Source organism: Ipomoea nil, unplaced genomic scaffold (genome assembly GCF_001879475.1).
Source record: "Ipomoea nil cultivar Tokyo-kokei standard unplaced genomic scaffold, Asagao_1.1 scaffold0317, whole genome shotgun sequence".
Taxonomy (NCBI): Eukaryota; Viridiplantae; Streptophyta; class Magnoliopsida; order Solanales; family Convolvulaceae; genus Ipomoea; species Ipomoea nil.
In genome coordinates, this window is record NW_017616745.1 from 1696565 (window position 1) to 1723270 (window position 26706).

A 26706-nucleotide genomic window follows, 5' to 3' on the forward strand; every position below is an offset into this window, starting at 1 on the left:
TAACGATAGGATGGGCTTAATTAGGCTGTGTGATAAGAAACGAAGCTGTTGAATCTGTAGCACCTAAGTGCGTAACTTGGAGCTGAGGGGAGACTTTTGGTCAAAGAAGTTGAAGCACTGGGGATAAGGGCGGGAAGCTCTCACTTGAGCAGATTCATGTGGAAACGAATGCCAAACAGCTCATCCATGAGCTTTGTTCATTGTCATTTTGCACTCCTTCAGCCATTTTTATTGATAATATCAAAGATTTTACTAACAAATATCTCTAATGCATGTCAATTTATCTTTTGTTAAGCATTTAGCAAACATAGTAGCTCATGTACTTGTTAAGATAACGTGTTCCTTGTCTCAATGTATTGTTTGGTGTGACGTTCTGCCTCCTATCATTTAGATAGTTTGAGACTTGATATGAATTGATTAATGGATTTCCTTTTTCAAAAAATTAAAAATAAAAATTGCCAATTCGAAGTTTTTTATTCTCATACATTATTTAGGTTACTCAAAAAAAGTACACTCAAAGGGATATAAACATGGTAAGAGTCTAACAAGAACATCTCCAACAACTTTGATTTTTTCCCACATAAGACGAGGAGAGGGAAAAAAAAAAAAAGGAAAAAAGTAAAAGAAAAAAAATCACCATTATGAATTATGCGCCCAACAAGCACATGTAGTGCTGGTGCATAAAACGCACACCGATGCAGACAAATCTCATCTTTAATGGCTCTTTTTGAGTTTATAATGATTAGAACCACCTCAAGTGAGATTCATCTCACCCAAAAGAACTATGATATTAGTTTAAACAATACAAAACATATATATGTAAAATTATAAGAATCTCTCAAGCAAGACAAATCTCATTTAAAGCAACTCTCCTCGAGTTTTGATTGGTTAATTATCCAATCAATAATTCCCAATTAGATAATTGATCAATCAAGAAAAGTCACTTTAAGCGGAATTTGTATCGCTTGAGAGACTCTTAAAAAAAATAGTTATTGATGTTAATATTAATACAAAGAAAAACCATTAATGATATTATGAATATACAAAGAATGTTATTCATGCCACCCTTACTAGTCTTTCACATCCAAAGTTGCTCATATCAATTGAGTATCATCATTGTCTCTCTATATAATTTATTGTTGAACAATCATACTTGACGAAAAAGATACAAGAAAATGTCGAGTTTAGTTCCCTTTCAATATATCATAGAATTGCAATGGCTTTTTCTTGGGTGCTGAACAATTCTCCTGAAAGATAAAAGCATATATTTTTATGTCAGTTTTTTTTAGTACTACTGACTCTGTTACGATGTAGTATATGTTCATAGTTATTTTCTCGACCGGTTGAACCACAAAAAGTTATTTTCTCAATCTGCTGAAGCACAAAGAGTCAATACCGCCCCGACTGGGACTCAAACCCATGACCTCTCATTTGAGAGTCTTTCATGCCACTAGACCACAAGTCACTGAGCCAACTAAGCCTTATTGTCTCAACATCAACGTTATTTTTTTTTCTTTTTTTTCTTTTTCTAGTGACAAGAGAAACCTAAGTCACTATTTAAAGGTGTGAATTTGGTAAAATTCACTTTTGCGTAATAGTTTGTAAATTACACAGAAGAAGTAAACCGTACTAAAAAAGCACCGTGCAATGGGTTCGACCAAGAAAGTATTAGCAAGAATCAAATTCATAACTTTTAAATACCAATGTTATCTTTCGTAGAATGGTTGACTATGAGCTCATATAATGTCCAAGGGACTAAAAGACTATGGGGTGTTTGGTAAATAGTTGTTAACTGTTTGAGTTAGTGAGTTTGATTAGTTGATAGCATTAGCTGATTGTAGAAAGATATTTGGTAAATTAGCTGTTAGCTGATAAGCTAATTACATGTAAAATGACTTCTTCAAAAAGTTGATCAAAAAAGTTGTTTTTAGCAACTTTTTGAATTTTAATTTTTTGGTGCAATAAGTTATTACAAAAAGCTAATTAATTAAACATTCATATTGATTGTTTAATCAAGTCAAGCAGCAAATAATGGTCAAACAAGCTAAAATTGGTTGATAAGCAAACTATATTACCAAACAGGGCGTATATATATATTCATGTAGTTATTGGGATGAAATTCATACCTCTATTGCAGCTGCCAAACGTAAAATGGAAGCTTCACACCATGGCCGGCCGATAAGTTGGATACCTATGGGCAGTCCTTGCTTGTCGTAGCCAACCTGGAAATTAACAATTTCACATTGCTAGCAAAGTTGTCGGCCCAATGTTTGTATAAATATAAGATTTCTATACAATTCAAGACACAGAAAGGCAATCGGTAGGCTGGCTACAGATATTTGTCTATTGTACTTTATGAATGCTTGTAGAATTAATTTCACTGAACTCTCAAATGTTATGTGCTATATCACTTACAGGTACAGAAATTGCTGGAAGCCCCAGAAGATTTCCTGCTAGAATAAAACGCATGAGATTTCCTGAAAAAAGTATGCATTAATAATAGTTAGCCTACATAAAAACTACATGTATCATGAAGGGGAATGCATTAAACTTCCAAATTCCGAAGAGCTTGACCACTATTTTGTTTCAGCCTTGACGGGTAAAGCAATGCTTCTTATTACATCATTTAGGCACTAGACTATTAACAGGGAACCAAATTAAACCTGGAAGTAGACAGGAAAAACCAACCTGAGACTTGCATATTTGTCTCTCCATCTGAAAGAGCACTTGGTGGTATTATGGGTGCTGTCATGCTAAAGAAAGGAATGTACACTTAGAGAGAGTTTGTTTGAGGGGGCAGACAGACAATATTCATCGCAACAAGCAACTAATGAATCTGGCAAGAAAAAGATCTAGTTCCAAACATTATCACCGATGCTCAAGTGTGCTAACATACCCAGTAGTAGGAGTTACAATGACATCCACGTTCTTAAATATCTCCATGTGGTAGTACATTATCCTTCTCCTGCAGTAAAAATATCCAGAACAGATCTATTGTGTTCATTTTCCTTTTAATCAAATAATGAAAACTGTGCTTGTAAGTTTAGCCTAATAAGTAAAAGCACAAGATCAGAACAAATAAAAATAAGGACCAAGTTTGACCAATTTGAATCCAACTAAGCAACTCTAAACTATACAGAAAAAGCACAATGTTTTTCTCTTCTGCATTTGTATTCTTATGCTTTCTGCTTAATGTTATTAAGGCAGCATTTGGTACTGAACAGCCAGTTAAATTATGCCTTACCTGAGGCACTGAGCAGCAACATAGTCTGATGCTGAGAATGACCGAAAAAATGCCAGATTGGTGCGAGTATCATATGTCAATCTTACTCCTTTCCTAGTCAAAAGAACAGAGAAAGAGCAGTCCATGGGAGCCCAACATTTAGATAATCATAATCGGGAAACACATGTTGAAGTACAAGATACTGAAATTTAAATCACACTTAAAGGCAGGTAGATAAATAGATAAAAGTAACAGGTTGAATGAGCATACCCATCCTCAACTTTAGGATTCAATGAACACAGTGATTCAGAGCCTATGGAAACAATATGAGCAGTCCGCATCTCATGTAGCTCTGGTATCGCAATCTCTATTGTCTTGAACAAAGCCAAAACAAAACTCAAATTGGAAAATAGCATGCAATTCTTTTTCATTCCATTACAAACAAGTAATAAGTGCACATTTGCATAAAGATTTACAATAACAGCCTCTAAAAGTAGAAGCTACAAGCAATGGACTTACTTTGCTCCCATACTTTTTTGATAGTTGATTTAGAACATCATTGCATTTGTCAGATATTTCAGTTGAGAAAACATCATTAAACCACTGAAGCACAAAACCAAAGCAAATTAAACTGTGTATTGAAATGATCATATGAAAATACTTGTAAAACCATATTCAGAACAAAAGAACATATATTTACCTCTGTATACTTTCCTAACCGCAATGATCCTAGAACATCCAAACTTTCATTTGAAGATAAGGTAGGTATACAAGGGAGGGCCTGATGGAAAAAAAAAAAAAAAAAAAAAAAGAATGATAGCATGACATGGTTAATTGTTGATTTAATTTTAAAATCAAGTATAGAGATATGGCTAGTGCAAATACACATAGCAAAAAATATAGTATAGTGTCATTAATTCATAAAACAATCTTAAGTAGGAAATGTGAGAGATTATGCTGCATTTTGGTAAAAGGCACATGAAACGAAATACTACACAATCAACATGACCAAGTCTAAAGTTATCAAAATGCTGATAATTGGATTATCAGCTCACGAACAGACTAGGCATTTACACTCTGGGGTAACCCATGGTATAACTGACAAAAAGTCGCAACTTTATAGTTCATCTGGAAAGTCAGAATAAGGATACACTGAATAATGTAGCCCTACCAAGCTTGAAAACTAAAGTCATTCAAGTATTCATTTTTGTTCTCATAAATATTACCACTGGAATTCTGAAGCAGTGGAAGGATGAAACTTCGCAAGTTCTTTGAATATTAAAATCAGTGATGCCAGAAAATTAAGACATTGTCAAATTACCGTTAGAATTAGATTGAAAGAAAGAAAAAGATGTATCACCATGAAGCAAAAGGCAGATGATTGATTTAAATATTTTCTAGGTGATTACCGGTTTTAAAGAAATTCTATTGGCAGGAGAGGATCCTAAAATTGCTGCATACCTGACAAATGGATAGTACTGTTAGTAGAAGAGATCACAATCCCTATTTAATGAAATAAAAAGTAAATATAGTAATGATTTCTCTAGCAACTAAACATGTAAATAGAAAAGTATTAAATGGAGAAAAGGATCAGATTTATTTTAGAAAATAGAAAAATATAAGTAATGCATTGTCTGTGAGTAAGGACAGGATCAGATGCAGCACACATAATATTGAAAATAACTCAGAACCAGCATGATCAGCTTACACAAGTATGGCATCTTCAACAGTTGCTGTGATAGGTCCAATGATCTCCACAGTCCCAGAGTCACATAATGACCTAAAAGAAAGAAAGAAAGAAAGAAAATAAATAAATAAATAAATATATATATATATATATATATATATATATATTTCAGAGACTCGAAGATGAAATATATTTCAACCTCAAAAAGGTTTCCTTTTTCTTTATAATAAATTTCTTTTGATGATGAAGATGTCTATCATGAAAGGAATTGATTAATGTTTATTTCTGCAGAGAACAATTGTATCATCAAATCTAATCTATCAAGTAGAACTAAAAAATACCGCATTCCTTTTCTTCAATCCAACAGGATAAGTACAACCCAACTCAACTAAACCTTAGTTCCAATCTCGTTAGGCAGCTAAATGGATATTGTTTTTCTACTTGATTCTATGAAGTGGCAAATCCATCATGAACCTTTTAGCCATCACATCATTCTTGATAACTTCAATCAGGGTAAGTTACCAATACCTTACCACTATACCTCATATGTAGGCCTACATCAAACATATCCAATCCATCTTTTAAAACCTTCTTAAGGTAAATAGGATAAGCTCTTTTTATATGAAAAGATATGTATGGAAGAAGCTTAACAGTTTGACAAGAGAATGATTAACAAAGCTACAAATGCAACTATACATTGAGCTTACCCACTAATGTCAGTCCGCCCATATGTTGTCTTCAAGCCAACCACACCGCAGAGGGAAGAAGGAATCCGAACTGAACCTGCCTTTGCCATCAAAACTCAAGCTTCAACAACTATAACAATTTTAGAAGACTGAACAAGTTGATTCACAAAAGCCTGATGCGTTATAAATTGTACAACCTCCACCATCTGTTCCTAGTGCAGCAGAACACAACCCAGAAGCTACAATTGCTGCAGGGCCTGAGGATGATCCACCAGTGTACCTTTCTGGGGCATGTGGGTTTCTTGTTGTCCTGTCATGCAAAATATCGTAACTTATGCAGAACTTGATATACACACATATAAACATGCACATATAAATATATGTCGAAGAATATATGGTTTCCACAGCTGGGAAGGAAGAAGGTAAAATGTACTCTCCACACTACTTTATCTACATAGCCATGTCATATTCAGGAAGCAGCAATTTGACATTAATGCAAAATATTAGATTAAGAAGGATTACCATAGCAATCGCTGAACTGAATACAACATCCCACCCAACCCCAAAAAAAACTAGGATCCAAGGGAAAATATGTCTGGAAAAGTAAATAAGGTGCACCAGCAGAAAGCATTGCAACTGGAAACACAAAGCATTTTATTGATAACCGAATTGGACACAATATATATGATCCAGTACAAGTAGCACATGAAAGATGAGCTATTTCCTTTAGACTGATTATAAGACTTAAATGGTAGATGAAAAACACAGATAAATCAGATAAAATCTAAAATAAGGGAATCAAGCTGTAGACTCCAGTACAAGTAAATACATGAAATGTACTGACCAAATTTTTTTGCAAAAGCAACTTCCTGTTCACAAGTTCACTTCAGGCTTTGGATACAGAAAACGAAAGTTTTTTACTGTTACTTGCAGTTTCTGGGTTAAACCTACCCATAATTGGGATTGTTTCCTGTTGTACCCAGGCCCAACTCATGCATATTTGCCTTCCCAACCAAAATCACACCACAGCTGCGTATTCGTGAAACAGAAATTCCATCTTTTTCTACTTCATAAACCTCATGAAGCCACGTTGTAGCACCTGTAGATATCATTGATCATTTAAATGAACCTGGCAAAGAGATTGGTCGAAAACGGACAAGTCAGAGACCTACCCTTTGTAGTATGAGGGTAGAGATCAATGTCATCCTTAATTGCCACAAAAATCCCATCCAAGATTGACAATGGGTTTCCTGCATAACCCCACTTGAATAAGGAACTATCCCAAATGGAAGACTTTTGTCAACATAAAATGACACCACTAACAGTGGCATGCTACTGAGTTACATAACGTCATAACTGCAACTATGGTAAAATGCTTATTAAACCATTTATGAGTATAAATATGTGAAGAATCCAATTACCTTCCTCAAATCTTTGTGTGGAAGCTGCAGCTTGCTTTCTAACCTCATCAGGCTTGAAAGATATCAATAGAGGTGCTGTTGGGTTCTTAGCATCAAACTCCTCCATGGCAGAGATGAAGCGCTCAGCAACCTGTAGTGAAATGGCTGCTCATTATTCCTAGACTGGATAAAAATATAAAAGGATGGAGATCTAGAAACTGTAAGTAACTTACCACTGATGGAGTTGTGAGCTTCAATCTATATGCATGTGCATAGTCACGAATCTTCCAGTAGCGGAATGGTGCAGTCAAATCAGAACTCCAGTTGCTAGCAGGATCATAATATGGGAGACACTTCAAGGCAATGTCAACTCTATCTTGAGGTTTTCCATCTTCCTCCAATAAAGATACACAAGGCTCTGGCTCTAAATTCACATGTTGCAAGTACAGAGTCAATGCCAAGTTTATAGGCCTTGTAATCGTAAATCACAAAAGAAATGCATGATACCTAATTTTCTACACAAAGGGTTATCTCAATCAATAATATTTGCCATTACTGGAAAAGATTGGACAAAGCTATACAACTAACAACTCAATCAACCAGCAAATATAAATGGAGCATTTGATATACCTACACCTACTCATTTAAATGAAATTGAAATAAAAACATAATGTGAACAGATGGAATATCATAATACACATTAATTATCAGTATACAGACAGAAAAGAAAAGACAGAAATTTCACAAAACCTTGAGGTGGGAACTCAGGCTTAAACATAGGAGGCTCTGGTATGACAGTGTTCCTCAACATCTGTCAATCACAAATAAACAATTTTCAAAACTTATAGACACCGCCAGACAAAAGACAAACTGAAAACTGCCAACATTGAGAAGCGAGCTGCAAACACTAATCAGACCTCCACTACTCCGTTCTGGTTCTTCATGTAATCCATAATCAATGATCCAACCACTGGCGCCTCAGCTAACTTGACAAACAACTTCAACCCAAAACCAGTCAAATGCGGAGCTGCAAATTCAAGCCACCACACCAAATTCAACCAAGCAACAAGAAAGTCAGTAACATCATAGATACATGGAATTAAAACAGCACGATTTCGCTCCCATAAAACATCAGTAACCTTGAATGTTTTCCGGTATGTACTTCACCGCCGTCAAGTCAACTTCACTAGCCGGCAACATCACTCTCTTCTTCCCCATCTTCCAATAAAATCTAATCCAATCAATCAAAACTACCAAATCACCAGAAGAACATGAAGGATAACCAACACACACACACACATACAAATCACACTCCACTCATGTTCTCAGAAATCAGAACAGAAACATATACACACATATACGCATAAACGCAGAGAATAAACTGAACAGACCTTCGACTTATCGAATCGCTACGATATCAAACCAAAAAATTAAGAAAGTACGCTCACGTTCTCACAATAGAAACTCACATATACATATACATATGCATATACATATACATTTACGCATAAACCGATAAAACGCAGAGAATATATCGAACATACCTTTGAATTATCGAATCGCTAGGAGACAAGACAACTTGGAGCAGTTATCGAGGAGAAGAAGTGAGAAGGCTACGTTTTACAGTGATGTAGAACTGTAGAAGTGTTAATGCGCGGCTATAGCGATAGGTTGGTACTGGTCGATTCGGGAAGTTATTGAAATTCAATTTGGAGTTGGGAAGTAGGAAAGAGTTGGTGAAGAGTTTGCGCATTTGGTCAGCGCGCTATGGCCGGCTTGTTCCCAGTCGTCGTCGCGCTAATCGCCATCCGCCAACTGCCTCATTAAGCTGATGAGAAGCGGGCATTGCCATGATTTGCTCAGCTATAAATCCTATAATAGATAGACTATTTTGGCACATGTGAATGAATATATGAAAAATATCTTTTTTTTTTACACCACTAGATATCCACAATTACGGGCGTTTGGTTGGAAGAAAGGAATTAGGGGGAAATGAATTGTAATTCGGTGGGAAAGAATAAGGTAGGAATTACGTTGTTTGGTAAAGGGAAATAGAATTTAGAAGGAAATAAGTGGTATAAAGACTAAAATATCCTTGTGTAATAATAATAGTAATAACAACTAAGGGTAGTAATGTCATTTCATATGTTTTTCATTTCTCAAATTCATTGAATTGCAATTCATGGGGGTACCTCATGAATTGCAATTCAACAAAATGAGGGTATTGCAATTCTGCGGAATTGCAATTCCCTCCAACCAAACAATGTAATTGAGTCATCTACTGTATTGCAATTCAACTACAGCTAAATTATAGTGAACCAAACGCTTTGCTATATCATAGATTATGATCTATCTTGTATTGTGAATTGTGATTCAGTCTAAAAATAACATTTTATGTACTTGTAGTTTACAGATTATGTACATGCAATTAACTGTTTCTGTACATGTAAACAAATTGAAAGTGTATTACAAACACATAATAACATGACAACTACAAACACTGTTAACTGCAAGTATAGAATATGATAACATTGTAGTTCCGCTTCTTGCAATGAAGAAAGACTTGTTGTAGATCGTCGGTTAGTCCAACCAAGAAAGACATGGGAGTTTTTAGGTGCTTTGATTCTTTTTCTTAGTAAGATAAAACTAGTTGGATGAAAAGAGTGCTCTTAAAAGCAGAGTACACTTATCTTATATATGATACCAATATCATTATAATACAACAACTAAAGCAAGCCCCACCACACTGAATTATGAACTTTGAGCCTCCAGGAGGATCAAGGCAGAATTCTATTCATTTCCCCTTCGTCTGGGCGAGAAAGGACTCTGACTCTTTTATACTAGAGGATTAGTCCCATTTCGTCACAATTGATCCACGTCCTACCCGAGCTTAGAAAGCTATCTTACTAAGGTGAAGAATTTCTTTATTATTGCACGAGCTAAGAAAAGATACACAATCTATTATCTAATTAAGATGTTATGTGCCTACAATTTGTTTACAAGTTCAAAAATGGTTAACTACAAGTACATAATGTATTAACGGTAGACACATAATTTTAGACCAGGTTTCACAATGTAATATGAACTCTGCTCCATGCCTACATGGTATAACAATTGGTCCTGAGTATGCCATAATTATAGGAGGCACGTTAGAGCTCGTACCATACTAAGAATAATTCTCGTTTGCACTGGGCAAGCCAAATTAAAAGGCAAAGTGCTAGTCATATTATTTGTACTTCTCGATTATAGTATATCTCTCAAGTTTTTTTTACTTTTATGGTCCGTTTGGAAAGCAGGAAAATGACTTCTGAAAAATGTTTTTTGGAAAATGAGTCATTTTTTGAAAAACATTTTCCTTTCCAGTGTTTGGTTGCATTCTGGAAAACTATTTTTGTGTGTTTGGTTCATTTTCTGGAAAATGAGTAGAATTGTATAATTAAATATTTTAATTATTTTATTTAGAATATTACAACATGTATAATAATATATAATAATATAATAATAATTTTAAATATAATAAAAAAATAATTAATAATATATCAAAAATATTATGGTGGTGGTGGTGGTGTAGTGGTAGTGGTGTTATTTGTTATATAATAATAATAATAATAATAATAATAATAATAATAATAATAATAATAATAATAATAACTGGTGGCGGCGGCGACAGTGGTGGTGTGATGGTGGTGGTGGTGGTGGCGACGATGGTTGCGGTGGCATGGTGGTGGTGGTGGCGGCGGTGGTATGGTTGTGGTGGTGGCGGCAGCGGTGGTGTGATGGTGGTGGTGTGGTGGTGGTGGCAATGGTTGCGGTGGTATGGTGGTGGTGGTGGCGGCGACGGTGGTTGCGGTGGTATGGTAATGGTGGTGGTGGCAGCGACGATGGTAGTGGTGGTGGTGGTGTGGTGGCAGTGGTATGGTGGTGGTGCGGCGGCGACGATGGTTGCGGTGGTATGGTGGTGGTGGCGGCGACAGTAATGGTAGTGAGGTGGTGGTGGTATGGTGTTTGATGATGTTGGTGGTGGTGTGATGTTGGTGTAAAAGTTGGAAAATGACTTCCCCAAAAAAAGGGGAAGTCATTTTCCTCCAAAACAAGCATATTTTCCAAAGTCAACGGAAAATGATTTCCGTTGACTTGATTTTCCAGGCACATCCAAACAATGGAAACTTGAAAAATGATTTTCAGAACTTATTTTTCAGGTTTCCAAACACACCCTTAGTCCCATGACGGGAGGATTATTTCTATTTTTGGTCCTTAACTATTAATTTTTTCATATTTGATCCCATAATTATTGGAGTCACTTTAATTTCCAGTAATCTTCTATTCTTTCCCATGTTGTCCATAGTTCTCATAGCACCATGGATTCTAAGAGAAAAAATTTAGGGTTTCTATAGCAAATTGGGGACGCGTTGATGTGTTTTGGGAGGAAATTGGCATTGATGTGTTTTGGAAGTAAGAGAATTTACATATTTATCCATCTAGCTCCGTTAATTTTAACAGCAATATGAGGTGAGAGACTAAAATGACCACTAAATAAATAGTATAGGGACTAAATAGGATCACATATTTTCTCAAAAAAAAATAGGGTCACATATATAATTAAGGGACTGCGTTAGCTATTCTAATATAATTGAGGGACCAAAATAATAATTTTTCATGAAGGACAAAGTTGTCATCTTCTATGACATTTTTAACAAGATTTAAACAACCGTAAGACTAAATGTAAAATATTTAATAGTCATTGACCAAATATGAAAATGATCCAATAGGTGTGGAGTAAATATGAAAAAATTAATAGTAAAAGACCAATTATGAATATATATATATATATATATATATATATATATATATATATATATATATATATATATATAATTGTTTTGTCTAATTAATTTATAATAGGATAATGACGTGTATTCTAATGAGTAAAACTCCTGTCACTTGTAGTATTTTATTGGAGAAAAAAAATTCAAAACATTGACCCACTTTTTTTATGAATGAATTAAAGTGTGTCACATCAATTTAGAGTAGTAAAAATGAAATAAAAACATTGACCCATTTTTTTTATGAATGATTTAAAGTATGTCACATCAATTTATAGTAAATGGAATAAAAAGTGAGAGTATGTGTAACATTACTCTTTATAATATTGTTAGACTTATATATACATTAACGGTGGGTAGCAATGACATGATTACTAAATAGGCAATTCAAGAATAAGAATTCAACCTAAATAAATAAATCACATGAACATATTGAATATGGCAAGGGTGCCTAATAACAATACTTCAAGTGATCAATATTCCAAGAAAATAAGATTTGGAGAAAAAAAAAAAGCTCAAAATAAATAAATTTCTTTAAATTTGGTACTGAATAGAGCAGATTGTTCATCAATAAAATGCAAGGAGAAACCAATCAACAGTTAACATAGGGTGTGTGAAGTACAAACATTTTAGCAGCTCAAAATCTGACTGGAGCCACTGTTCTTGTGGTAGACCAGTAGCAACCAGAACTATTCTAGTGTGACAATCTTCATTGAAAAACAGCAGGAAGGAAATCCTGAAGCCACCTGTAAACAATTCTAAAAAGGACTAATTATAGCCTCCTAAGCATATAATTACCAAGAGAGATGTCTCTGTAGATCTCAGTATGTTCTGTATCATCGAGCACGAATATAACAACCAATGAATATGGATGGTATGATGGTCTAATTCCCCTACTGCTGCTTCTTCAAAGCAAGAAATGTGTCGCCAAGTTGAGATTCACAAGCAGTGTGACCATCGGGTTCCAAAGCTTTGAGGAACGGTGCTGTCAGGTTAAGGCTTGATAAAATGCCGAATACCTTGCTGCAGAATTTTCGAACGTCTGCTCTTCTGGACTGCTTGTCGGGCATGTTTGTCACGAGAACCTGGATTAGATGAGAGAGTTTGCGGAGCTTGCCTTTCAACGTTTTCTTTGATGCTTCCTGGTTGGTTTGATCAGCGTTTGCAGGCACCAGTGACTTTAATGTCTCGAGGATTAGATCGAGACCTTCAACTTGCCGGAACTGCAACTTTGCATTGCTACATTTCTCTAAGAGGAATTCAAAGAGGTGATGACCAACCCATGGTCTTCTTTTGAAAATTTCCTTCAAAAAGTCGGACTTCATTTGAGATTTTTTACTGTCGAAATAGGCTGCCACAACGCTCTTGAAAATATCCAAAGTTCTCTCAAGTTCGTTCTCCGGAAAGTTTCTACCATCAACTATCTTCAGAATCCAAAATGTAGAATTTTGTGCGAGTGAATTGATCATTTTGTATCGGTTCAAGGATACAGACTGCTTCTTCTTTGACAGATTGGCAGCAGATTTCTTCTTCTTGAATGGTCTAGCTGCCAATTTCAAGAACTTTTCTAAAATAGATTCGAGTAAAGGAAGCTGCACAGCTTCCCCTCTCGGGTAATCCTTTGCTTTAAATATCTTCTTTTGTAGTATCCCCCAAATACGTTGACTAAGCTGCTCACTACCTTCGGTGGCATTAGGATTTATAAATGCCTGGGCCAAATTCTGAAAGACTTTCAGCACTTGTGGCTCGCCTGCATAGTAACAATTTGGAATGCATTTAAAGACCATGTGTCAGTATCCAAGATTCACCCTAGAAAACCTGCTATTTATAGGAAAAGTAATTTACTACCAACATAACTACGACAACACTATCTAGAATCATAGTTAACAGCTATAGAATGCAATTGAGAATAGTTAATACCCGATTTGGTCCCTCGACTATTAGGATTTCACCACTTTGGTCCTCGACTTCCAGACTTGCTGAATTTCATCCCCAACTATGCAATTTTTACCTAAAATAGTCCTTTGTCCAAACCAAAATAGTCCTGATTAGGACCATTTTGGTTAACAATTGCATAGTTGGGGATGAAATTGAGAAAGTTTGGAAGTCGAGGGCCAAAGTGATGAAATCCTGATGTAAACTAGGCTCAAGGTAATATAAACTTGACAGAACAGCAAAGACTTGCCTGGATTCTCGTGTAGGTAAATCTCCAATAAGGAGAGAACACGAAGTTTGAAGAGAACAAGCTGGGACTGAGCAGTTTCACCACCAACTTGGTTCTTCTTTTCCTTGAAAATACGTGCAAGGTATGAATCCATCCGGAACATAGCATCATCATCCATTCCCTCATCAGATTCAGAATCATCAGAAGCATCCGGAAGTTCTGTGCTTGCAATCTCTGCTCCAACCACTGCCTCAGGGTCATCAGTCTGCTCATCACTTTCAGCTGTTTCACCGATCCCATCCTCATCAGGTTCCTCTTCATCTTCAATGTCAAGAAGATCATCATTATCATCATCATCTTCAGTATCTGTATCTTGATGTCTAGCTGGTTTAAGATCTTTCTTAATGACCCGCAACATGCGAACTAACCCATCATCCGTGATATCATTACAGAAATACTTGAAAGTCTGAAAAGATGTGATTGTGTTTGACTAAGTCAGTAAATGCTAAAGCACATAAATACGAAACAAATTAAATAAGCATTATTCATGTAAATGCATTTATAAATTATTATAAACAAGGGGAGCATAGGTATGTCCTTCAATCACTAGCTATTTCTCCCATTACTAGCCACTCAATAGTATAGATCGAGTAACAGTAATTTTGCATTTGCCTGTATAAGGATAGGAACAAAGCCAAGCTGAAGGCCATGACCTCTATCATATGCTGATAATGGAAAATCAGATAGGCTTTGCAACAAGCTTACCATCTTCAACATTACTTACAAAATTTATGTTTTAGATAATAAACTTGAAAGAGAACTACGATGTTAGACACTTTGAAATGATGAAGATAGAGAGAGGATGAAATATGCAACTGCAGTTTATTGTCAATAAGAAAATCGAGGAAAAAAATTATTTTCCAACATTCACCTGCTCAATGGCAGTCCTCAAGGGAGCCGATGACTGTGGCAGAAGCGAAAGCATGGTATCGACAAGCACATCCATTAGTTCAGGTGCACCATTTTCATTTGATTCATCCTCTCCAGATGAGCCAAGAAGGTCAAAGGAGCCAAAAGTTTTCTTACAGCATATAACAAGCTCAGAGGCAGCTTCAGAGAACTCCCCAGGTCGTAGTAGGATTTGAAGCAACAGTTGGATGAGCAAGTACCTCATCGCATGACACTTGTTTAAATCCATACTTGAAACAGAATGTCTCTCCTATCAACATTTGGAGTCAGAGGAAACAATATAAGCTTGCATAAATAACAGGAGAGCTAGCATAGAAGGGTGCTTAAAATCAGAAATTGTTTTTTCCCCCATAAAAAGAGAATGCACAACCTTTAGTTCACCACAAATAGAACCCAGAAAATGAACATAATAAAACAAGATATCAACTTGTGAGATTAGGTTTAATATTAATTAAATAAAAGATATATACTCAAATGTATGAAAAAAAAAAAAACAAAAAAAAAACAAAACAAAAAAACAAGAGAAATATTACATAGTATGGCGTGCAAATGCATTAAATAAAATGCCAAACCTCTCTTAAGAGTAGAGCTTCCATAGACTGCAATTCTTTGAATGCTTGTTCATCATCATCATTCAAGGACCTGTATAGTGAAACCGAAGGAATACTTCGTAATGTGTTTACAAAATGCATGAAGTAAGATCCCAAATCATTTGCTTCAGCACCACCTGTCACTGCATGAGATCCCTCTACCTTTTGAGCACTTGCAAGCAATGACTGTAGTTGCTCAATGCACATCCTACATAAAGCACTTGAGATGGCTGACTTTGGCCACTTAAACTTTTCTTGCAATTCAAAAGACGTAACTTCAGACCCCAGAGTGGAAGAAAAGAGACCTTGAACAGCCAAAAACTTCAAAATTTCCTTTTGCAACTTGAACCTTGCATTTTGGTCTAATTCTGAATGCTTTAGAACACCCGGAAGAGACTCTATAACCCAACTTTTCAAAAGATCAGAGAATCCTAATGCCCCATTGGAATCCTTATCCTCTACTGAACCTATTTCTGAATTGTCATCAGTTGTTTGGCTCTGATCTGAAGGTTCTTCTGAAGCATGCCCTTCATCCAGAAACATGCTTGTCAAGCTCCGGAATAAGCACATGCAGCCAGATTCATTCTTAAACTCCACCATCAAATTCTTTACTGTTTTGGTCCTGGTGATAGTATCAAATTTCCCATTGCTGTGTTTTTGCAAAGCCTCAATAACAGCCACTCTTCTCTCATCATCATGTTTTGCCCATTCAGATAATTCTTTCATAAAATGGTCTGCAACTTTGAAAAGCCAAGAATCTTTAGTCGAAAGAACATCCATCAAGCACTGGACAAGTTTGTGAGACAGAACAACGTTGGCATAATTCGAAGGCAGCTTTGGTAGAAGCAACAGCATAACATCAAATGCTAAGCTTTTGCGGTCATGGGATGATGAGAGAAGTGATCCTTCAAGAATGACTTCACAAAAGTTTCTAAGGTTCTTCTCAACATCCTCTTCTCCCTTGCGACTTTTTTTGTGCTTCTTTGTGGAATTTAAAACTGATGCCGGATCAACATCTTGCAAAACAGTATCAGGTAAAAGGATATTCACCAAGACAGGCCATACACTATGAACTCGAGGCTGACAGAAGGTAGATTCCTGTGTATCCCATAAAACTTAAAAAGTCAAAGCGCAGTCCATCTACTCAATTATAGACACTAGCTGAAGGAAGAATATATTACAAGAGGAATTCAAAAATCACCTTTAAGCAAGTGGCAATATAGGACAAATGGTCAGCAGAAAACAGGCTACTCAAGCTATACGGAGAAGGGAGAAGCTTTCCAAATGTTTTATCAACTCCAGCTTTCTCTTGCATTTTGAGAGCCAAGAGCAATGCATCAGGATTTCCTACTTCAGATGCACCTTCAAACCACTCCAGAAGTCCAGGAGCTTCAAAAACATGATTTGGCAATGCTTCAACAGGTAACTGGATTACCAGAAAACAAGAAGTTAAAGTTAAAGCATTAAAATTTTAAAATTAAAAATATGAAGATAATAAGATCATATAACCAATCAACTGATCCCTCCTCTCCTCTTCTTCTTTTAATAAGTCCATCCAATTAACATCACAATATTGACCCTTCCCCATCAGTGTCTTTAACTAAGTAAATAGTATATTCCTGATTATGGGTGATGAGTCAATAAAAAGTGACCCAATAAGCAACCATAAGCCCTTTGGAGCCATCACAAGAGCATGCAAAAATATTTCATTTAAAAGATGTGAAAAATCATGACTATTGACTAAATGCCTCCCACATATTTACGAAAGGATGAAGTACCTTCTCAACCAATTCCCAAATAATTGAGACAGCAGGTTCTTGTAAATACCGCTTCTTATTTGCTAGCAAGATTAAAGAACCAATAAAATCTTTGATATATGGAGTATCTTTATCTTTAATCCACTCTTCGGTTAGTCTTCCTGATCTTGCAATAGCTCCATAAGCAAACAAGCGGCCTAACAGGGAATCCCTTACTTCCTACACAACCAACTTAGCAATTCACACAAGGAAATCTCTAAAGAATAAAAAATAAAAAAAATAAAAAAATTGTATTGAGTACATGAAAGTAGTGATTTTGAATTTGCTAACCTGGCCCTTCATTGAAGAAGTAACCTCAACCAAATCAATAATTAACTTCAACAGAGAGTCCATTTTGATGCTAGGAACTGCACCGACTAAAATACTCAATCCTAATGCAAATCCTTGTCTTGCACACTGCAATTGATAAAATTCAGAGAATGATAAAATCAGATTTATAAAGAAAAAGATATTATTGGCCAAAAAAAAAAAAACAAAAAAAAAAAACTATGGCCATTTCTCATTCAAACTGAAACCAATAACAACTTTAACATTAGAACTCCAAGAAACCAAGCATGAAATCTGACTGATGAATATTCACCTTTATCCTTGTCTACACTTTCTTCACACTGAAATTTACAATATTATCCCACATTCCAGATACTCTCCATATATTTTATAACAAGTGTGCATTGAAACACATACTATACTATAGTGTCACTCCTTTAAGAATTTGATTATTATGGACATATTAGGTGTCTAACTGAGATCCTTTAGTAACCCAAAAAAAATGATAAATTACAAGAGAACTCATATAATGCAACTTTTTTAACACTGTAAAGTTAAGAGTATAATAAAGAATAAATTTTTCCCTTGCACTTGGTTAAAGGATGGCAGTTACAAAGATTTCCGAACAATAATATGCTGAAACGCACCTCTCTTGATGAAGAGACACCGCGAATGAGCCTCCGAACGGCGTATCTCAATGACGGCGCACATTTATTCAACCCATCACCCTTATCAGCTTCCAATTTCAACTCACCATCAATACTTTCCTTATTCTCGAGCTCATCATACGCCTTCTGCACTTGCCGCAACTCCGTAACCAGCATCCCAGCTGCAGCTTCCCTGACAGAAGAATCAGCAGCGGCAAGTTCCTTAAACACGCCAATGTGAAACTCAGGCAAAACTGCGCCGCTACTACTGGGAGAAGTATCCGCCTTGTCGTCATCTTTGAATTCGAAAGCCATCTGTTTGGGCTTAGGCTCCGCGTTCTCGGATTCTTCCTGGTGCCTCTCTTTGTCCCTTTTCCTCTTCTCCTTTTTGGTCTCCATTGGATTGGTGGAAGAACTCTTCTTTGAGGTTGACGGAGCATTACCCTCCTCTTCTGGTTCAGCTTCTTTCCTCTTCTTCTTCATTTTCTTTGTCGACGGCTCGGAATTAACATTCTCCACGCTTGGATTGTTCAATTCGTCTCCGGACTCTGCAACTCTTTTCTTCCCCATCTATCCGAACCAAAAGAGAAGCTAGGTTGAGATCGTTTCGTACTGGTGTGGTGCCTGAGGGAGGGAGTGAAGGGAAGACAAACACACAAACCCTATAGGGTTTATGCATTGTAGGGTTTTTAGACAAAAACGGGCCAGACCCGACCCAAGATTTTAGTACATTCTCCGAATTCGAATTGGTTAGGGACTCCTTTTTGGCAAATTATTATGTAGACCCGATTTATGTACTGAATGTTGGCAAATTATGCTATGGACTCGTATTTACTATGTGCATGGTGATAAGGTTTAAATTGGCCACTGAACATAACTTTAAAATGCAATTAGGCCACTGATTGAAAAAAAGTATAATTAGGCCACTGAACACTTCAAAAATGTGCAATTTCACCTGATAGCAGGTTACCCTCAATTTTAGCAGGTTATTTGTTTACGTGGCAGTTGAGTTGGCATTTTTAATAAATTTTAATTAATTTTTAATAAATTTTAATAATAACTTTTTATTAAAAAAAAATTAAAAATAAAAACCACTTTATTTTATTTTTTATTTAATTTTTTCCAATTTTTTATAAAATTTATTATTAAAATTAATTATTAACAATTATTTAAAAATTATTAAAAATGTCAACTAAGCTGCCACGTAAGCAGGTAACCTGCTAAAATTGATGGTAACCTGCTATCCGATAAAATTGCATACGTTTGGAGAGTTCAGTGGCATAATTGCATTTTTTTGAGTGTTCAATGGCCTAATTGCACTTTTTTTCCATTCAGTGGCCTAATTGCATTTTCAGGTTACGTTCAGTGGCCAATTTGAACCTTATTCCTAATTTTTATATTGTACATTCATAAAATATATACTGTAAATTCATAATTTCTATACTACACCTTCATAATTTCTGTACTGTATGAATCTACATTATAAATTTTATGAATCTACAGTATAGAAATTATGAATCTACATTATAAATTTTATGAATCTACATTATATAAATTATGAATATACAACATGGTGGACACGGGTCCATAGCATAACACTCCCTGAATGTTCACATTTACATATTGAATGATGTTCACAATTTGAATTATGAACATTTAATATGTAAATTGTGAATATTCAATATATAAATGGTATATTTTGACTTGGAAGAAGGTGGACTTGCGCCCATAACATAACTTTTGCTTCTTCTTTTTTTAGTATCATCGACTTTATTACAGTGTAGTATCTGTTTATACATACTTTCTTAATCTACTGAATCATAAATTTGAACCTGTGACCTTCCAATATTTAGGCAAATTATTGTGTGGACCATAACAAAATTTACATTTTTAATATACTAAATATACATTATTTATGTACTGAATATACATTATATAATATAATGTACACTCAGTACACAATATAATGTACACTCAATACACAAATAATGTACATCTTCTAAATACAATGTACATTTTAATATACTAAAAGTATATTATTTTTGTACTGAATATACCTTATTTTACAATATATAAAATATGGTCCATACAATAAAGATTGCAATATTTACTTGCCAACCCATCACACATACTTAGGCCCCAGGCAATGGAAATACAAGCTAACCCATTAGCTAAAAAAAATAACTTATTTAACTTATTCTATTGTTTACATTTGTTATAATTGGACATCTTTTTTTTAAAAGCCAAAAGAATCAGACTATATTAGCCATACTAAGCAAAAGAAAGAGAGGAAGATCATCCCTCCAAACAGAACGCTCCAAGCTTGCGCTTATATGTTTAGCTAGAGCATGAACCGCTCGATTTGCATCCCTGCTAACATGTTTAACCACAGGATTTGACATGAAAGTAAGTAACCGATTACAAGATAGCAACACAAAACCAAGATAAAAACGAAAAGTACTAGCATGTCTTAAACTTGAAACTAAAACCAAACTATCTTGAACATAAAGTAACTGCAGTGTAACCATTGTCCTTCAACCATGATAAAGCTTCACACATTGCCAGTGCTTCGGCCAAGATAGGATCATACGAACAAGTTAATGGGCCATTTGCCGCTGCCATAAAGGTTCCATCCGCCTCATACACAATGAATCCATACGAGGGTGCATGCTGTGGGCCATGAAAACCTGCATCTACATAACAGATTACTCCTGCAGCTGAATGGGGGTCTGGAATCGGTTCTGCTACCTGAAAAGGCAGGTTACGAACATGCTGCTGAAAACTGATCTTCCACGCCTCCCACCTAGCAAAACTACCACGTAGTAGTTTTTGCGGATATGGTAAAAACCCTTCCCATACTGCGGCATTCCTGGAAGTCCATATGTCATATAAAAAGCCACAAATCCTTCCTTTGGTGTCTGGAGTGATGGCCGGTTCGGCAAGCCAACCCTCCACCCATTGCTTAAAATTCCTGCCGTTAAAAGATGGAATAGGCAATTGAGATAAAGACCAAACATGAGATGCAAAAAAACAGGAACATAAAGCATGCATAACATTTTCCTCCTCCAATCCACATGACGGGCATACATTAACAAGATCCACCATGCGCACAATCAAATTATCTAACGTAGGCAGAATGTTCAACAAGGCTCTCCACAAGGAAGATTTTCCACTTAGGCGGAACCTGTAACCTCCAAAGCATTCCCCAAACCTCCGAGTTTGGGGTATTCTGTTCAACCAACCTTCTATACCCATCTTTTACTGTGTAGCATCCCCTTATATCCCGTTCCCAAAACCACATGTCCTTATAATCCGCATTAATTGGCAGCTGTTTAATTAACACAACATCTCGAGAAGCAAAAAGCTGATTAAGTAAACCATCATTCCATCTTTTAGCATCATTATCAATCAAATCCGCAACCAGCAGGTCATGATTGACACCCTGGTGATTCAGACCCACATAGGGGTCGTGCGCATCAGGTAGCCATGGATGTGACCAAACTTTAGTAGTCCTACCATCCCCAATCCTCAGCCTGCACCCAGACTTAACCAACTCCTGGCCAGCCATTATGCTTCTCCAGACATAGCTCGGATTACCACCCAAAACAGCTTCATAAAAAGTAGTAGAAAGATAATACATAGCTTTAAAAACCTGCGCCAATAAAGAGTTAGGGTTCGTTAACAATCGCCACCCTTGCTTAGCCAGCAAAGCTACATTAAATTCATGCAAGCGTTTAAAGCCTAATCCACCGTACTTCTTCGGCACACACATTCTGTCCCAGGCTAACCAATGAATACTATTATCAGCTCATTTCCGCCCCCACCAGTACCTGTTCATCAACATTTCAAGAGCAGCACAAAGAGTTTTAGGGAGTAAATATATGCTCATTGTATATGTGGGCATAGCCTGCGCTACACTTTTCAGAAGAACCTCCTTACCAGCCTTTGATAACAGCCTCTTGTTTCAAGAACCGAACCTCTGCTTCAACTTCTGCTTAATATATGCAAAGACTGCCTTTCTGTTCCTGCTTACCACTGAAGGCAAACCAAGGTACTTACCAAAATCATCTGCCTGGGCAACCCCCAAAGATCCTGCAACGAGATCCCTATCACTATCAGTTGTATTACGGCTAAACGTAACACCAGACTTGTGAAAATTTACCGCCTGCCCCGAATAAGCCTCATATACGCCCAAGCACCTTTTCAGATTAGCTTTAAAGAAAAGCAAACTGTCATCTGCAAAAAACAAATGAGAGATAGGCGGCGCCCCCCCGGGCCACCCTACAACCATGAATAAGTCATTTAGACTGAGAATCCTGCAACAACAACGACAGACCCTCAGCACATATAATGAATAAGTAGGGAGACAAGGAATCACCCTGTCTTAGCCCCCTAGTTGGGATTATCTCCTCCGTTGGAACGCCATTTACCAGGACCCTATAGCGCACAGTCTCAACACACAACATCACAAGCCTAACCCACCTTTCATCAAACCCCAATCCCAACATCATCTGCTGTACAAACGGCCACTCCATCCTGTCATAAGCCTTAGCCATATCAAGCTTTAAGGTCGCCCAACCAACCTGCCCTACCTGCTTCCTCCTCAAATAATGACCAACCTCAGACGCAATAAGGATGTTATCTGAGATTAAACGGCCAGGCAAAAAAAGCACTTTGAGAAACTGAAACAGGTTTCATACGGTTTGCTAGCATTTTTGCCATTATCTTATAATGGCACATTACATAAAGCAATCGGTCTCAGGTCAGAAACAAACTCGGGGGTACATTTCTTGGGGATCAAAACTATGTTCGCATCATTCAAATTAGCAGGAAAAGAATACTGCGTAAGGTAATTAATAACAAAATCAGTAACATCCTTACCAGTTACATCCCAGAAAGTCTGGTTATAATTGGACATCTTATTTGCCCATTTGCAAAAATTTACCATTATGTTCAAGTCATTAATTTAAACAAATTTTGTACGAAAATATTTATAATCTTTCTAATGTTTTACAAGCTATTATAAATGAGTGATACTTAATGCACATATTCAAACAGTGATTGTGATTTTTTTCGTCACAAAAAAAAAAAAAAAAAAAAAAAAAAATGCCAATGACACGATGACATTATCAAATTGCCAATAGAGACACTCAAACGTTACTATCAAAGCACATTTGTCAATGTCACGATCAAATTGCCAATAGAGACTCAGACACTCATCAAAGGTTACTAACTTACTAATTACTATCAAAGCCTGGTAGGGAATACGTCAAAATTCAATTCAAATATGCTTAAAACAAACTCAGATATCAAAAAATTGCAATAAAGTATGGGTTATATGTTGCAGTCTAAATGCCCACAGAAATGCAAATCACAAAGCATAGTGACTATAAAATGTAAATCACAATATTTATTCATGCACTAAAAAACATTAGTTCACAAAAAGTCACCAGTCATTTCTACTGGAAATTTCACAAGATGCACACCCAGGTTCAGAACAACCAAGAACCACCAAGCTTCTGGGTTTAAGTACAAAATGCGGGAAACAGGATAGCAGAACATGAAGTAGAAACCTGATCTTTCTGAAGGGAAAATCCTAAATATTTATCTCATTCCTGCATGCTGCGGGAAGCCTTGTGCACAGGGTCTGGCATTTTATTTATTCCAGATTAAACTCCTTCACTTTGCTAGGAGAGAACCGATGGGACATTTTACATTCATTTCAATTTCTTTCTTCCGATTTTAGGAAAGAGGTATCCTGAAAAATCTGCCACTAAATGACGAACCCCATTTATCACATGATAGGCCATAGCTACTGCAGCTACCTCGAGAGAAAGTTGGCTGAGCTTTGATGTATAGTAGAAGAACTGGTAGAAATCACTGTAGCTGAGGCAAACTGAACCTAATTTCAGATAAAGAATATGAAAGCCAAAAGCAACACCGGCTAGGTAAGCTCCAGAGATTCTATGCAGAATAGAAGAAGTTGAAGTAGTCTGGGGCGTATAAACAGGAAGATGAGGTGATAATGGGCGAAGGACCTTTTTCCCTTCATCAGTTAGGTTGTCAGATGCGATTGTAGAGAAAGCCTGAAATGATGTTATTAAGAAAAGTGCAATTAGATTCCACACAGGGAGTCATTTCTCCAGATCAGAAGAAAATGAAGGAAAAAGTCATCAGGATCAAATAATACTGATGTTCTCCAAAGCATGACTACCCTTACCCGTTGAAACTCGCGATGTTTGGCTGGCATACCAACAAATAATCCTTTCTGGTAAGCAGCAGCCACAGATGGGGTGACCTAAGATATTTCAAAAAAATTTAACAATAGAAAGTGTTCACATAAGAGATATCTACAAGGGCAGTACAGCACAAACCAAAAAAAAAAAAAAAACACACACACACACACACACACACACACAAGCATTGTAAGCAATAAAAAAAGTAAAACTAAAAATAAAAAGAATTGATCCCAAAAGGAAAAACTCATCTTACCTTGTTCTCCTTATCAGAGCTATGGGAGTTCACAGTACTCAAGTCAATACCAGCAGCTTCATTTCCACTGGCTTTTGAACTGCATCAATATGAAAACATTATGGATGACATATAAACACAGGGGAATGAAAACAAAGGAAATTCATAAGTGTTTAGTTAAAGATACCTAAATTGCCTAGCAATACCAGCCCATCTAGTACCAGTAACTGATGATGCCAATGATGAATTGGTATTGGCAGTGAACTGCACATTGAATGTTGAATATAAATTCAGCTCAACAAATTAAAATAAATTATTCATGTTACATATCAAAATGAGAGACTGAAAGAAATTGACACAATTAACAGATGCTTTGGCAACATAGTGAAAGTAGAGCAGTGATCTTAAAAGGAATAAATTCCTCATTTATTTTCATGGCACTGGTACGTTCGGGAGTTTAGGTTGTCATCAAGCAAAACAAGGAGCTTACAGATTACATTTCTAAATGATCAATCATCTTAATTCTAAGATACTCCTCCAAATCTCTATTTCACCATACTATAAATCAAGGATCATCAAATCGAATGCATAATCATTGTTGTTGATGTCCGCTTACCTAGGTACCATTCACAGTAAGCCATTTTTTCTTTTGTAAAACTAGATTGGAGAGCTAGATGATTGTGATTATAAAAGAAAGGCTTGCGTTTGAGCTTTTTAGTTGTCTATTTAGTCTATTACTATCCTAGAAATCTAGAATGACTCCCTGGGAATAGATGACACCGATGGCAAATACAATAATGATGGTTATAAAAATAACACGTTCAATGAAACGTGAAAGCAAAATTTAACAGGTTCTTCACCCTCCAGAAGTACAATTAAGTAATTTTTTCCTCGCATAAAGGCATACGGAAAATCATGTCTTAGCGTCGAACAATAAAACCAGATCAAATATCAATATGAAGAAAACCCTAAATTTCGCAGCAATTACATACGGCAAAATCGTAAGATAAACCAAGCAGATAAAGATGGAAAACACCTCAGCATTGAACAGAGAATCAAATGATCCATTTCTAGATAAGAAATCGTCAGAAGACACCATTCCAACATCATACGAATGACCAAGGATTAAAATCTATAACATCAAAGAGTATAAAGCCAAAAACAAACTATATATATGTATGAAGAGCATACAGTTTTGTAGGCAGAGAGGGAAGAGGAAGCCAGATCGCGGCGGCGGAGGGATCTGAGCACGGCGGAAGTCGCCATTTGAGAAGTCTGCGTTTGCTCCCGTGAGGTATGTGGAGTGGTGTTGCTAATTTTTCCTCCGTATTTAACTTTCGGGATTAAGTAGATGCTTTTATGTTAAATATATTGTCATTAAAATGGCTAAATAGGTAGTACTCTCATTTATTTTCAAAAAAAAAAAAAAAAGGTAGTACTCTCATTTTATTTGTACTTTAGCCCATTTTTTCTTATTTTATTCATTTTGACTCAAGGATGGGAATTATTACTCAACCCATACCATTTACATTATCAATCCCTTTTGTGTTCCACCTTATTTTTATGCAATATTCTAACAAAACTGTAAAGAGTACATCTTGACTGATAAAAAATTAAAAAAAAAAAAAACGAACATTTGATCAAATTAATCAAAGACATAGTGGTTCATCCGAACTGTTACCCGATATATTTAAATGAGTGTGAAGTTGAATCATATCAATTTGAGTTTGAGGTTGAATCATATCAATTTTTACTCGAATAAGTCATCTTGCACTTTGACAGGAAAATCCTTAGCCCATCTTTATTCAAAGTTTTGGAAGGGATATACCGCGAAAAAATCTCAAAGGATCCTGTTACTTAAAATTCGTCTAACTTCTCAGTGACCGAATCTGAGCGATTTTTACCGCTTTCTCTTCTCTCCAGCCCTCTCAGACTAACCTAACATGATCTGCTAATCACTAA

The 26706-nt window shown here is 36.1% G+C and overlaps 5 protein-coding genes across 6 annotated transcripts; all 5 read right to left on the minus strand.

The window, feature by feature from the left end:
• Window positions 1–965: 965 nt before the first annotated feature.
• LOC109168435 (fatty acid amide hydrolase-like) lies at window positions 966–8856 on the minus strand. 2 transcript variants are annotated; one of them, XM_019317460.1, is made up of 21 exons: window positions 8541–8856; window positions 8136–8227; window positions 7914–8023; window positions 7747–7807; window positions 7230–7420; window positions 7018–7147; window positions 6769–6846; window positions 6548–6695; window positions 5794–5906; window positions 5618–5693; window positions 4932–5003; window positions 4633–4684; window positions 3924–4004; window positions 3743–3826; window positions 3494–3597; window positions 3245–3337; window positions 2897–2965; window positions 2689–2753; window positions 2416–2477; window positions 2127–2222; window positions 966–1247 (listed from the first exon to the last, which is right to left on the minus strand). In XM_019317460.1, the coding sequence occupies exons 2-21, from the start codon at window positions 8212–8214 to the stop codon at window positions 1185–1187; spliced, it is 1827 nt and encodes a 608-aa protein (XP_019173005.1). In that variant the 5' UTR covers window positions 8215–8227; window positions 8541–8856; the 3' UTR covers window positions 966–1184. The 2 variants fall into 2 exon arrangements, with proteins under 2 accessions (XP_019173005.1, XP_019173011.1); XM_019317466.1 differs by lacking the exon at window positions 8541–8856 and adding an exon at window positions 8388–8487.
• A 3474-nt stretch (window positions 8857–12330) lies between these two features.
• Window positions 12331–18938, minus strand: LOC109168476 (myb-binding protein 1A-like protein). The gene is made up of 8 exons (XM_019317501.1): window positions 18274–18938; window positions 17630–17755; window positions 17321–17518; window positions 16744–16968; window positions 15525–16640; window positions 14915–15202; window positions 14005–14449; window positions 12331–13569 (listed from the first exon to the last, which is right to left on the minus strand). The coding sequence occupies exons 1-8, from the start codon at window positions 18841–18843 to the stop codon at window positions 12713–12715; spliced, it is 3825 nt and encodes a 1274-aa protein (XP_019173046.1). The 5' UTR covers window positions 18844–18938; the 3' UTR covers window positions 12331–12712.
• Window positions 18939–20766: 1828 nt separating this feature from the next.
• On the minus strand, window positions 20767–21378 carry LOC109165612. Its single transcript, XM_019314458.1, has one exon. It carries the CDS (start codon window positions 21376–21378, stop codon window positions 20767–20769), a length of 612 nt encoding a protein of 203 aa, XP_019170003.1.
• Window positions 21379–22237: 859 nt separating this feature from the next.
• On the minus strand, window positions 22238–23221 carry LOC109165620. Its single transcript, XM_019314468.1, has 3 exons — window positions 23017–23221; window positions 22756–22915; window positions 22238–22589 (listed from the first exon to the last, which is right to left on the minus strand). Exons 1-3 carry the CDS (start codon window positions 23219–23221, stop codon window positions 22238–22240), a joined length of 717 nt encoding a protein of 238 aa, XP_019170013.1.
• Window positions 23222–23564: 343 nt separating this feature from the next.
• Window positions 23565–26085, minus strand: LOC109168516 (succinate dehydrogenase subunit 3-1, mitochondrial-like). Its single transcript, XM_019317562.1, has 5 exons — window positions 25936–26085; window positions 24932–25008; window positions 24766–24844; window positions 24494–24571; window positions 23565–24359 (listed from the first exon to the last, which is right to left on the minus strand). The coding sequence occupies exons 1-5, from the start codon at window positions 26008–26010 to the stop codon at window positions 23991–23993; spliced, it is 678 nt and encodes a 225-aa protein (XP_019173107.1). The 5' UTR covers window positions 26011–26085; the 3' UTR covers window positions 23565–23990.
• Between the last annotated feature and the right edge of the window lie 621 nt (window positions 26086–26706).

Excerpts from the sequence above, each read along its gene's own strand:
- LOC109165612 (XM_019314458.1), bottom strand. The coding sequence starts at position 21,378 with ATGGTGGATCTTGTTAATGTATGCCCGTCATGTGGATTGGAGGAGGAA.
- LOC109168435 (XM_019317460.1), bottom strand. The coding sequence starts at position 8,214 with ATGGGGAAGAAGAGAGTGATGTTGCCGGCTAGTGAAGTTGACTTGACG. Across the intron at positions 2,223-2,415 it reads TTCCAGCAATTTCTGTACCT|GTTGGCTACGACAAGCAAGG; the intron begins GTAAGTGATATA and ends GTTAATTTCCAG. Across the intron at positions 1,248-2,126 it reads GTTTGGCAGCTGCAATAGAG|GAGAATTGTTCAGCACCCAA; the intron begins GTATGAATTTCA and ends TTTATCTTTCAG.
- LOC109168516 (XM_019317562.1), bottom strand. The coding sequence starts at position 26,010 with ATGGCGACTTCCGCCGTGCTCAGATCCCTCCGCCGCCGCGATCTGGCT. Across the intron at positions 24,845-24,931 it reads GGTATTGCTAGGCAATTTAG|TTCAAAAGCCAGTGGAAATG; the intron begins GTATCTTTAACT and ends ATATTGATGCAG. Across the intron at positions 24,572-24,765 it reads GCTCTGATAAGGAGAACAAG|GTCACCCCATCTGTGGCTGC; the intron begins GTAAGATGAGTT and ends GAAATATCTTAG.
- LOC109168476 (XM_019317501.1), bottom strand. The coding sequence starts at position 18,843 with ATGGGGAAGAAAAGAGTTGCAGAGTCCGGAGACGAATTGAACAATCCA. Across the intron at positions 16,641-16,743 it reads ATATTGCCACTTGCTTAAAG|GAATCTACCTTCTGTCAGCC; the intron begins GTGATTTTTGAA and ends TGGGATACACAG. Across the intron at positions 14,450-14,914 it reads TGAGGACTGCCATTGAGCAG|ACTTTCAAGTATTTCTGTAA; the intron begins GTGAATGTTGGA and ends ACATCTTTTCAG.
- LOC109165620 (XM_019314468.1), bottom strand. The coding sequence starts at position 23,221 with ATGGTAAATTTTTGCAAATGGGCAAATAAGATGTCCAATTATAACCAG. Across the intron at positions 22,916-23,016 it reads CCTGAGACCGATTGCTTTAT|ATAACATCCTTATTGCGTCT; the intron begins GTAATGTGCCAT and ends GTTTAATCTCAG. Across the intron at positions 22,590-22,755 it reads GGATTGGGGTTTGATGAAAG|GATTCTCAGTCTAAATGACT; the intron begins GTGGGTTAGGCT and ends TTGTTGTTGCAG.